The 12,994-nt window shown below is 42.2% G+C and overlaps 1 protein-coding gene across 4 annotated transcripts in view; it reads left to right on the top strand.

Annotated features, from left to right (window-relative positions):
* Positions 1-12,994, top strand: part of CPNE8 (copine 8) — a 263,087-nt gene that overhangs the window by 211,078 nt on the left and 39,015 nt on the right. For all 4 annotated transcript variants that reach the window (XM_051850927.2, XM_002712675.5, XM_070049629.1 and 1 more), the window contains one exon: positions 5,164-5,345. In XM_051850927.2, the coding sequence (XP_051706887.2) occupies positions 5,164-5,345 (182 nt within the window). The remainder of the gene's footprint in view (positions 1-5,163; positions 5,346-12,994) is intronic.

Below are 12,994 nucleotides of genomic sequence, written 5' to 3'. Positions count from 1 at the left end.
CACAAAGCTAACAGAATTTTGGGGGAAGAAATCACCTTAGATGTCAGTCCACCGCTCCTCTTACATAAATGAGGAGATGCTAGCCCAGGAGATGGCTTTATTAATGAAGCTTGGCTTGATACTTCTGGAGTTACAATGAAAGATGGAAATACAAAGCTAATTCAGCTCATCTCTCAGTACATGTTAAGTGTATTTTCTGATGCTGTGGTTTCAAGTTCATGATTTTTATTCACTTGTTTTACTAGTAAAATATGAAATACATAAATTATACCTAAAGCCCAACTTGTTTAAAAAATCTTTACTTAATATATACTAAATGGATCTTCTGTATATAAAGATAATTGAAAATGAATCTTGATGTGAATGGAATGGGAGAGGGAGCAGGAATTGGGAGGGTTGTGGGTGGGAGGGAAGTTATGGGGGGGAAGCCATTGTAATCCATAAGCTGTACTTTGGAAAATTATATTTACTAAATAGAAGTTTAAAAAAAGAAAAAAATACTAGGATTTTTCCAAATGGTTTAAACCACTAATTTTCCCCCAGTGTTAACAGCCAGGAGAAGACACAGATTTTTCCCTGCAATGTAAATATGCAAACATCAAGTAATGTCATACTCCCTATCAGCAGAGGAAAATACAAAACCACATGACCACCTTGCTGTGAAGAATATTTGTCAAAGCCAACATACTTTCATGATAAACACAATCAACAAACTAGGACTAGAAGGGGGCTTTGCAGCCTCTTGGAAAGAATTGAAAAACCCACTGCCAACATTATATTAATGATAAAAAGCTGGGTGCTTTCCTCCTGAGCTGAAAAGATTAGGGTTCTGCTGTTACCACATCTGTTTAACGTTGGACTAGAGAGTTTGAATGTGCAGACTAGAAGGGAAGATGTGAGATCTGTCTCAGATTACATGCTCTTATGTAAGAAAATTCTAATCTGTTCCTACTAATAAGTCAGTGCATCAGGCACACAAGACAGAGTTGAATAATAAAAGTCATTTCTTTCTATATGCACTTCTGAGGAACAACCTAAAAATGAAATTAAGAAGGCAGTTCCATTTTCTGAGAACTCAAAACTATATCCTGAAAAATGCTGAAAGAATGTGAACTATCTAAAAAGAAAACCATGTTCATGGATTAGAAGATTCATCATCTTTAAAATGTCTGTACTCCCACTAATGATGCAATAATTCTAAGAGAGTTCTATCAAAATCTGAAAACCCATTTTTAATAAAATGAATAAAATAAATAAATAATATGAAAAAATGCATGTGGAAATGCATATGGAATTTAAGAAACCCAGAAGAACCAAAGATTTAATGGGGAAAAAAATTGATTTACATTTTTCACTTTAAAACTTATTACAAAGCAATAGTAATTAAAATAGTGTGACACTGGCATAAAGGTGAATATATTTATCAGTGAAACAGAATCAATATTCCAGAAAAATACCCATGTGACTCAGGTTAACTGATCTCAAAGAGGGTACTACTCCAGTTTGGATATTTGTGTTAATGTTTGAAAGGCAGTGTGTGTCGGGGGGAAATCTGCCATCCATTGGTTCACTCCCCAAACACCTGGATCCAGGAGCTTCTTTAAGTTTCCTATGTGGGTGCAGGGGCCCAACCACTTCGGCCATCCTCTGCTGTTTTCCCTGGCTATTAGCAGGGAACTGGACCAGAAGTGGCGCAGCTGGGATTTGAACTGATGCCAATATGGGATGCCAGCATCGCAGACGGTGGCTTAACCCATAAAGCCAGCCCCTTGGATACGGATTGTCAAAGCCAAATTCCATTGAAATTTAATTGCTGATGATAATCTTGAGAAGTGACGGCTCCAGTGGAGGACATGTGTGGGCTGGAGGCTCCACCCTCTTGAAGGGAGGAACACAGCTCCAGGTAGACACTGGGTTAGCTGTTTGTAAGCGCAGGTGGTTACAAAGTGAGAGTCTGCCTCAATTTCTCTCCTCCACTTTCTGAATCTACCCATTATTCTGCACTGACTGGAAGTGCTGCCCAGCTGCTAGAAAGATTATTCTGTCTCATTTTAATAATCCAGGGAGGACCAAAATAAAGAATTTGAAGTGCAGTGTCTAATAAATGTATTTCACATTTGCACCATCATAAAACCAAAACATGATATCAAGTCTCATTTAAGTAGGAGACCATCCATAGCAAAAAAAAGTATTGTACATTTTAAGTGAGTGATTTGTAAGTTACATGAATTAGGTCTCAATAAGCTCTTAAGAGAAATCTCATCAAGTGTGATTTTCTTACAAGGGCAGAGTAAAGCAAATCAGGTTTGTCTGATAGTACTCTGGCTTTAAAATATTATAGAACCCTTAAGTAACTGAGAGCGAGGGCTATTGAATCTGACTGCCTGGATTCCTGTTCCAGTTTTACCAGTTATGACTGTGTGCAGTGTGCAGAAGTGCTTTCATCTGAAGACGGATGAGATGAAAGTATGCATGTCACAGGTAGTTGCAAAGTTTAAGTGAGCTACAAATGTAGTTAGGTGTTGATTACTTGTTAGATTCCGGCTTCTTAAAATCATTGTTGCCGTTATCTGGGCTTCCGTGTTGTCAGCTGAGTACAAGTTCATTTTTCACAGGCAGGATTACCGATACAGAAGTCTTCAGATGTAGCCCCAATTGTTGAATTGTTAGATGTTGTGGTGTAGGACACACAGAGCCACAAGGCTGGGAGACTGAAGCAGCCAGGGTAGGAACAAGCGTAGGGGGTGGTTTGGTCCTGGTGAGGCATTACTGGAGCAGAACAAAGTGAATTTTACAACAGGTGGCAGCTGAAGAGGCAGAGCGGGGGAGACTGTGTCATTCCTGGTTCAGTAAATAGACTGGTCTGGGGAAGACGCTGGAAAGAGCAGGCGGCATTTTGGAAGGGTGGACTGGGACCTGCTCTGTGTAAGTTCAGATGCGTAAGTACACTGGGGTGATAAAGGTATTTTCTTTTAAGTTAAGGTTTCCCAAGTGAAATAGAATTATTTGCTATTACTGCCACCATTAAGCAAAGAAAAAGTTGTATTTAATAACTGTTTAGTCCAGTAATGGTATTTTTTATTTCTTACTCTGGTAGACTTTTGTAAAGTGGCAAAGTCCCTCCTGTAGCTGGAAATGTCAAAGGAAAATTGCACTGGCCATGTTAAAAAGGCAAGCAAGGAATTACTCAATGCGATTACAACAGCAGCCAAAGCCATTACATTAAAGTTCAAGGACTGAACTGAACTACTCTGACAAAGGCCTCGAGTGCTTTAAGTGCCAGGGTGAACCAAGGGGAAAGCACTGGAGGCCAGGCCGTGAGTAGAAAGAGTGTGTTTGCTGACTGGCTTTTGCAAGGCGGAGCCCTAGCTTCTCAGCTTTCCTGGCTGAGGCTGATTGCATTACTAAGGAATGTCTCCTGGGCCTGAGTTCTTAAAGATTGATATCTCAAAGGGCCAATCAAAGAATTTAGAATTGCACATTTTCCCAAGTGCTCTAAGAGACAGGAGGTGAGGAGCCTGTAGCCAGCAAGAGAACTTGTTTAGATGAATCAAGCTGAGGATAACATTCAGGATAGGTTGGTCAGAACCAGTCGTTTCCAGTGCTTTTCACGTGGAATAAGCCTTTGGGTGCAGACAAGCCTTTGGGAATATAAATGCATGTGTACAGTGCATTGTTTGTAGGACAGAAGTATTCAGCTTACTCAGTATTTATTCCGTATGCATGTTTTAAACCAAGGGAATGTCTGTTTTGTTTCTCTTTGGATCTCCACTATTCATTTTTTTTCCCTTATCAGAAAGAACTATATACCCTGAGGCTTTCCTTCTTCAGGAGTTGTTTTAATCTAGACTGGAGCTTTTTTTTTTTTTTTTTTTTTTTTTTTTTCCTGTTGCAAGTCCCATTTAACTTTCCATTTTCACTTGAGAAACTGAATGGAAGTTCAGGCTGCTTTTGTGTTGGTAACTGCACAAGTGTGTGAATTTCAGTGGTTTGAGTGGTCACACACCTATTATATTCTCTCTCAGTGTCATCTCTGTCCAGCACCTTGTAAGCATTTTGGAAATTAACAACTTTGTGGACGACCCAGACAGTAATACCAGTGGTTGTTAAACTTGCAGTTCTGTAGTGCCTGAAAATTTTTAATGATTTTCATACACATAATCACACTATGTTTGCCCAGTCAACACAGTGGTGGTATTTATTCTAAATATTTTGCTGTGCAAATGGGGAAACTTGACTCTGGGCCTATGGTTCCTCTGTTTAATGTCTAGTTACAGTACCTGGCTAATTTGTCAGACCTGGATATGCAATCATATTGAATTTGAAAATCATTATGCTCGTCTTTTTTTCCCAGCTATGAATTGTTATATTTCTCAAATAGTACATTTATATTTGTAATACAGCTTTAGGATGGCCTCATAATTTTTGAAACCTGTTGAATCAGTTGTGTCTTAAGAACTGAGGCATATGGGGCCAGTGCTGTGGCACAGCAGGTTATCATGCTGGCCTGAGGTACCAGCATCCCATGTGGTTGCCAGATCAAGTCCCAGCTACTACTCTTCTGTAAGAGCCCTCTTCTATGGTCTGGGAAGGCGGTAGAAGATGGCCCACGTCCTTGGGGCCCTGCACCCTTGTGGGAAACCCGGAGGAAGTTTCTGGCTCCTGGCTTCAGATTGCTGCAGCTCCGGCCGTTGCGGCCATCTGGGGAGTGAACCAGCGGAAGGAAGACCTCTCTCTCTGTCTATACCTCTCTCAGTAACTCTGCCTGTCAAATAAATAAAATACATCTTAAAAAAAAAGAACTGAGGCATAAAGATTCTAGCTAAAGGCCCAAGATATTTTAAGAAAAAAGATTAGAGTAAAATTAGCAAAAGTGCTTTTATATTTCTTTTATAATGGAAACTCTGAAATAGCTTTTGGCATTACCGATAAGGAATAATTTCTGAAAAATTCTGCATATGCTTTGGCATATCTTTAGGAAACTTTCAACACATCTGATGCAATGTAATAAATATTTATACATGAATATCCAAAAAGAATCTATTTGACAGGCAATACCTATAGGCAGAAAAGTATCATTCTGTGCATTTCCTTCTGAAATAGAAATATTAAAAAATGTTGAAAAATACCTTTAACCCGATTGCGTGTGTTTTCTGTCATCAGGCAACCCTGCCCAGCCCACTTCTCTCCACTACATGAATCCTTACCAACTCAACGCCTACGGAATGGCCCTGAAAGCAGTGGGAGAAATTGTCCAAGATTACGACAGTGATAAGATGTTCCCGGCTCTGGGTTTTGGTGCAAAACTGCCTCCAGACGGAAGGATCTCTCATGAATTTGCTTTGGTAAGAACATATCAACAGACTTTGATATTGTGAGGGAATAAAAAACCTAGAATGTCAGTTCGGTTGCTGTCGGTTTGTTGCTTGACTCTTTAGTCCTTCATGAAGCAAGCAGTAGACTGAGCTCAGTTTGAATGAATAATTGTCTCAGGAGAGTGATCTTAATGGAAAAAAGAGAGCCAAAAAGAGCCATACATACACCTGCAGATGTTTATGACGTGGGAAGAGGGCTCAGTTCTGGTGATCTGGTGCTCTACAGCAAACCTCCCTAAAACGTAGAGCGTTCCTGATCGGGGGTGGGGAATGAAGGCAGAACATTATGGGGGCTAGCGCATTTCCTCTTCATGTCTGTGCCCTCTGCTGGCCTGGTGAGTGGGAAAAGGCAGCTGGGATGGGGGCACAGTTCTGGGTGCTCGTTGGATTCCTAAGATCACTCTGTGCCAGGTCTTCTGTGACTGGTACCTGTCCCAGGAAGGCTCCTCTTCTCCTGTTCATGCCCAGTGTCTTAGGCGAGATGGTTGAATAGCTGAGGTTTCCCAGACCTCTCTCTTCCTCTGCACTTCTGACCTGTCCATGAGGTCATTGTGGGCTTCGCCCTGGTATGGTGGTCTCATGGTGGTCAGACCTGCCAGACTTCATTCAGCCAGACTCCCAAGGCTGAGTAACCTCAGCATTACTTTTTCTCTTCCTTGGATTTTCCTCTTTTCTGCTTTTCTTAGCCCCATATTTATTCTTGTAAAGAGCATGATGCAAATACATACTAGTAGGAGGAATTATTATTATTATTACTATCATCATCATCATCTGCAGCTTCTCTGGTTCTGTAGCCCAGATTTAAACTCTTAGCGAGTGGCAGTGTTATGGTTTCTTTTTTTTTATGAAGTTTTTTTTTTAACTTTTATTTAATAAATATAAATTTCCACAGTACAGCTTTTGGATTACAGTGGCTCCTCCCCGCTCATGACTTCCTTCCCACCCACAACCTTCCTATCTCTCGCTCCCTCTCCCATCTCATTCACATCAAGATTCATTTTCAATTATCTTTATATACAGAAGATTCATTTAGTATATACTAAGCAAAGATTTCAACGTGTCCCGTAATTTCTTTATCCAGTCTACTGTTGATGGGCATTTAGGTTGATTCCATGTCTCAGCTATTGGAATTGAGCTGCAATAAACGTAGTGTTATGGTTTCAATGTGTCCCCTGTGAGGTTCAGGTGTTACCAATGTGATAGTGATAAAAGTGAGACCTTTTTTAATTTTTAAAATTTCTCTGAGAGTTAGGGAGACAGAAAGACAGGGAGCTTCCACCCAGTGGTTCACTCCCCAGATACCTGACATGGCTAGACCTGGCTCAGTCCAAAACTGGGAGCCTAGAATTCAGCCTGGGTCTTCCCTGTGGGTGGCAGGGACTGAGTCATTGATCAGCTACCCACTGGAGCACAGCTCAAGTCCAGCCCAGGCACTCTGGTATGGGGTGTGGGTGTCCCAACTCGGTATGTTAACTGCTAGGCCCGAAGTCCACCCAGAGGTGGGATCTCTATGGGGAGATAAGGCCAGTCTGGCCTCCCAAATGAGTTGAAGGATGTTATAGACTCTGTGGAAACTTCAGGCTGTTGCCCTTTGGCCTTCTGCCACGTGAGGTCACGGCAATCCTCCCACCCCCAGGGTTCACCCGCCACCAGAACCAGACCTGCTGGCCTCCCTGTCTCAGGCCTCCCAGCTTCCCAAGGTTTGAGAAATACACTTCCGTTGTTTATAAGTCACCCGACCTGGGGTCTTCTGTTAGAGGAGCACAGAATGGGCTAGGAGAAACCATGCCTCCAAACTGTGAAAAAATACCTTCCCAGGCTGATGACGACAAGCGCGGTGAATATGTTGGTGAGGATGATGGTGCCTCACCTCTACTGCTTCCTAGTGCTTATGTATGGCTTCCAGTCAAAGCCCTTCCCTTGTCTGCATAAGTGAAACAAAGCTAAGGTGTGGATACTCGGTGAAGGAGTATTGAGCCACATACTTTATACTCATTCTTACACAGTCTTCCTGAGACCACTCTGAGCTGGATGCACCATGCACACACAAGCTGAGCAGGGTTCCCAGGGACAGGACTTGAACCCAGGTCAGTGTTGCACAATCCATGCTCCTAATCATGACTGCACTACATCCTACAGAGGCACCCATAATCCTCTCTTGTTAGGCATGCCTTATTAATGCCATGAGGTGCACCCTGTGCTTCTAGAAGCAGGACCTAACCTGTGTGATTAGATTTCGTGTTCCTCAAACACGAACAGGAGTATTTTTACATTTTCATTTCTGTACTTTGGCCCCTCTCTTCATCTTGCACGTAACTTCAGGAAAAGTGTGCTTTAGGATTCAGTTCGTTCTTCCATGAAATAGGCCACATCCCACGCTCCCAGTGTTACATAAAAATGCATTCTGTTGTGTATTAGGAAATTAAAATCTCCCAGAAACTTAGAAGACCATGAAAACACTGCACACGGTCCTACTTCTGAATATGCCTCAGCATGAAGGCTGTCAGCTGTTTTAAAGCCTAAGCAAAGGGATAATTGTGCTAAACTACAGTAATTCCTCTCCGCCTCGAACCTATTTATCTTTTTATCTTGTCTCTCCCCCTGCTTTTTTTCTCATCTCCACATGGATTTCTTGTAACGAAACCTACACAAAAATGTACTGCGAGGGAAGGAGCTCCATTACTTGGAGCTTTAACTGTTCTTCAGACCCAGTTCCAACATTTCTGATGTAGGTCATAGCCTTTTAAATCCATGAAAAATAGTTTCCCAGATTGATGATGAAAACAAAAATGAATATGGTACTGATAATGCCTGAACTTTAAGATTACCTCATGATTACATTTCTCTAACTTTTCTCAAAGCACTTTTCGTTTCTTGGCTAGGTCAAACTAAAAAGGATTAAACAGGTTTTTAAAGAGTCAAAATTTTATTTTAATCTTGCCAAAATACTTTGTCTTGATCTCATCCTAAATCACTGTAGTAAGTTAGAGGGTATTTTTTAAACACAGAATCATAGAATTAAAAAGTGTTTATTTTGGTGCCAAAAGCCTTGAAATCCCATTTGTCACTTTTCATAATAGACATTTTCCACAAACTTTTTGAGGACCCTCATATTTATAGGTACTGAAAACAGCAATTAATGAACTCTTTGGTGCTGACAAATCCTCATATTTCCGTGGTAAGACTTTGTTGTATGTTCACTACCATTAATCTGTTGATCTCACTGAAATCAAATAGTCGCCTGGATAAACCCTAGTGAGTGACGTTGGGTGAATGCCAATGTTCACACTAAAGTTTGCTCAAACAGAAGGGTGTCCGCGACACCTTTAAGGTGAGCTATGTATAGGAATAGATACTGTGGAAAAGAAAAGGGGATTGGAAGGAAAATGAATGATTTCCTGGAATCATCGCTTCGGCACTTCCAGTTATAAAGAGAATGGGTCTTGTTCTCCTTCCACTGTCACTCCTGGTGGGCCAGTAACTGGAGACAGTATATTGTGGGGTTCAGGATGAGATCTTTCTCATGGCACGTGGCCAGTGGCCTATTAATGGAGGTCTTGCATGTTGATTAATAGAGAAACACCACACCTGTCCAAGTGATTGCTCCTGCACACTGATCTTAGCATTTATAGAAAACATGCAATTTAATATTTATGTATATGCCTGTTCTTTCAACTGCATACTAACAATAATCAAGAGACCCTGAAGAAGTCTCTGTTTCCTCATGGTAAGCAGTCCGTGGGCTGCGCCATTTCTGCAGGAGCAGAGCAAGAACCCCGAGAGCCTCCCTTGAGTATTGTGTTGGCTTGTTAGCCCTGCAGGGAAGCATCACGGTGAGGCTGTAGGCTCCTTGCATGCAGTGAATCCAGATCCCCAGTACAATTCCTGAGGGAGCCACACTGAGGGAAACAAGCAAGTCGGGCAGTCCCGCGTAGATGGTGAGGTGGCCTGCGGCTTGCTGTTAATGCATTATGCTTTATGCTTTTTATGTTAATGCTTTATGCTTTTCTGTGTGCTATACAAGTTACTGCTCACTATTTTATAAGTGGAAAATACATATATATGTATGTGGAAATTCAAAATAATATATGCACTTCCCTGTTCATTAATAAACAACAAAATTAAATGCACTTATGTTCAAAGTATTCCAGAGGAGCTCCAAGATGGCAAAATAGGGAGGGAGCACACTGATACTCCGGGAAAAGATAGTTTAATAAAAGTGAAGATACTGGCTGGCGCCGCGGCTCACTACGCTAATCCTCCACCTTGTGGCGCCAGCACACCGGGTTCTAGTCCCGGTCAGGGCGCCGGATTCTGTCCCGGTTGCCCCTCTTCCAGGCCAGCTCTCTGCTGTGGCCAGAGAGTGCAGTGGAGGATGGCCCAAGTGCTTGGGCCCTGCACCCCATGGGAGACCAGGAGAAGCACTTGGCTCCTGCCATCAGATCAGCACAGTGCGCCGGCTGCGGCGGCCATTGGAGGGTGAACCAACAGCAAAAGGAAGACCTTTCTCTCTGTCTCTCTCTCTCTCACTGTCCACTCTGCCTGTCAAAAAATTATTAAAAAAAAAAAAAAGTGGAGATACTGTAGTCTCAGGGAAGAGTCAGGAAAAAAACTGCAGAGGAAACTCTTCGGGAACTAGTGGGACATGGTGGACCTATGTGGAGGGCACGGGCACCCACAGCTCGGGACCCCAGCCACCAAGTCTATGCACCAGCACTGGAAAGGGAGGTGAGGCGGCCAGCGCCGCGGCTCACTAGGCTAATCCTCCGCCTTGCAGCGCTGGCACACTGGGTTCTAGGCCCAGTCGGGGCACCAGATTCTGTCCCGGTTGCCCCTCTTCCAGGCCAGCTCTCTGCTGTGGCCCGGGAGTGCAGTGGAGGATGGCCCAAGTGCTTGGGCCCTGCACCCCATGGGAGACCAGGATAAGTACCTGGCTCCTGCCATCTGATCAGTGCGGTGCGCTGATCGCAATGCGCTGGCCACAGCGGCCATTGGAGGGTGAACCAACGGCAAAAACAGCAAAAACGAAGACCTTTCTCTCTGTCTCTCTCTCCCACTGTCCACTCTGCCTGTCAAAAAAAAAAAATAAAAATAAAAAGGGAGGTGAGGCAAAACTTCAGTAGCTGGAGACACTGGGGGAAAAGCGGCAGGAAGAGTCTAGAGGGAACGAGGCTTGAAGCCACATGGGGGAAAGTTCACCAACCTAACTAGAAGAGAGAAAAAAAAATAAAAGGCACCAATATGGACACGAATCTCTCTCCACTCACCTTACAAAGGTGGGGAAAACATTACAGCAGGGATCATTTTGGACATATGTAACAGCTGTGCCAGCTTAGGGCTGAGCATACCCCCCAGGCAAGCAGAAAAACCTGGCTCTGGTGGGGAGAAATAACAGGAGGTTAAGACCTAGTGAATGTGTGGAGCTTATGAACTGGGACTTGGAAAAAAAAAAAACAACTGAGGGTGTGTGGGCGAACTCACAGTGTGCCTGAGACGTATTCTTGGTGGGAAACGCCACAAACTCGGTAACCTTGGCAACCCATTGGCAGACACTGCAGGGGAATCCAAGCTTACACTGAGGAATACACAGATCCCTTGTTTGGTCCTTGGGATAGAGAAGACGAATAATATATCCACTGGGGCAAGTGATTAGGCACTGATTTCCTTCAAGGAGAAGAGCTGAGCTGAGCAGAATTACTTCCCTTCTGAATTAGAGAGAGAGAGAGAGAATTTACCACACCAAACCTGGGTGTGTCACCTTTGACACACCCTTAGCCCTGAAGAACAGAACTGAACAGAGCTCTCTGGCCTCACCCACCACAAGCCTCTAGAGATAGTCCACATAATCTAGAGTCATAGTATAAGAAGAAAAGCCACCACAGCAAGGGAAATAAAAAGAAACCAAAGAATATCTCCACAATGCCAAACAACAAATGCAGAAACCGAGGAAACAGGAACAAGGAAGACATTATGATGCCCCCAGATCAACATGACACTCCAATACAAGATTACGAAGATATGCAATAGAAGAAGTGCAAGATACAGATTTCAAAACATTTATGATAAGAACATTTAGAAGTTCTCAAAAACAAATTAATGAACTTCAGAAATCCATACTGGACAGGATAAAAAATCTCTGTCATGAAAATGAAATCTTAAGGAGGAATCAATGAAATGAAGAATCGAATCTAGTAGAACATGAAATTGTGATATTGAAGAGAAATCAAAATGAAATGATGGATTCAATGGAACAAATGACAAACGCATTTGAGAGCCTTAAAAACAGAATCAGTGAGATAGAAGAGAGAATATCGGACTTAGAAGACAGAGCACAGCAAAATATACAGTCAAACCAAGAAAAGAAAAGGAAATTAGAAAACTAAAAAATATTGTTGGGAATCTATAGGATACTATTAAAAAAACCAACATTCGGGCTCTAGGAGTTCCTGAAGGCATGGAGAGAGAAAGGATTAGAAGGGTTTTTTAGTGAGATACTAGCAGAGAACTTTCTGGGATTGGAGAAGGACAGAGACATCCTAGTACAGGAGCTCATAGAACCCCTAATAAACATGACCAAAAGAGATCCTCACCACGACACGTTGTAATCAAACTCACCAGAGTGAAACAAAGATTCTAAAATGTGCAAGAGAGAAATGCCATATTACTCTCAGAGGATCTCCAATTAGACTCACAGCAGACTTCTCATCAGAAACCCTACAGGCTAGGAGGGAATGGTGAGATATAGCACAGGTATTATTGGGAAAAACTGCCAGCCCAGAATATTATATCCTGCAAAGCTCTCATTTGTGAATGAAGCTGAAATAAAGACCTTTCATAGCAAACAGAAATTGAAAGAATTTTTCACCACTCATCCAGCCCTGCAAAAGATGCTTAAAGATGTGTTACACACAGAAACACAGAAACACGGCCATCAGAATTGAAGAAGGTAAAGGAAGAAAACCTCCCAGTAAAAGATCTCAGGAAGTTCAAAGCATATATTAGAAATATCTTTGGGAAAATGTCAGGGTAAAGTTACTACTTATCAACAGTCATACTGAATGTTAATGGCCTCAACTCCCCAGTTAAAAGACATAGACTGTTGAATGGATTAAGGAACGAAACCCATCTATTTGCTGCTTACAAGAAACACAGCTTTCCAACAAAGAATCATGCAGACTGAAAGTGAAAGGTTGGAAAAAGATATTCCATGCCAACAGAAATCAAAAAACAGCTGGCACAGCCATGTTAACATCAGACAAAATAAACTTTACCACAAAAACTGTTGAGGCAAAGAGGGACACTATATAATGATTAAGGGATCAATTCAACTGGAAGATGTAACTATTATAAATGTATATGCACCTAATTACAGGGCACCAGTTTATTGAAAATATGTTAAGGGACTTAAAGGGAGATTTAGATTCCAATACAATAGTACTAGGGGAGTTCAATACTCCACTTTCAGCAATAGACAGATCAACCGGACAGAAGATCAACAAGGAAACAGCAGATTGAATCGACACTATAGCCCAAATGGATCTAACAGATATCTACAGAACTATTCATCCTACATTTAAAGAATTCACATTATTTCTCTGCAGTACATAGAACCTACTCTA

This window comes from Oryctolagus cuniculus, chromosome 9 (assembly GCF_964237555.1).
Source record: "Oryctolagus cuniculus chromosome 9, mOryCun1.1, whole genome shotgun sequence".
Classification (NCBI taxonomy): Eukaryota; Metazoa; Chordata; class Mammalia; order Lagomorpha; family Leporidae; genus Oryctolagus; species Oryctolagus cuniculus.
This window is presented reverse-complemented; position numbering and strand designations above follow the sequence as displayed.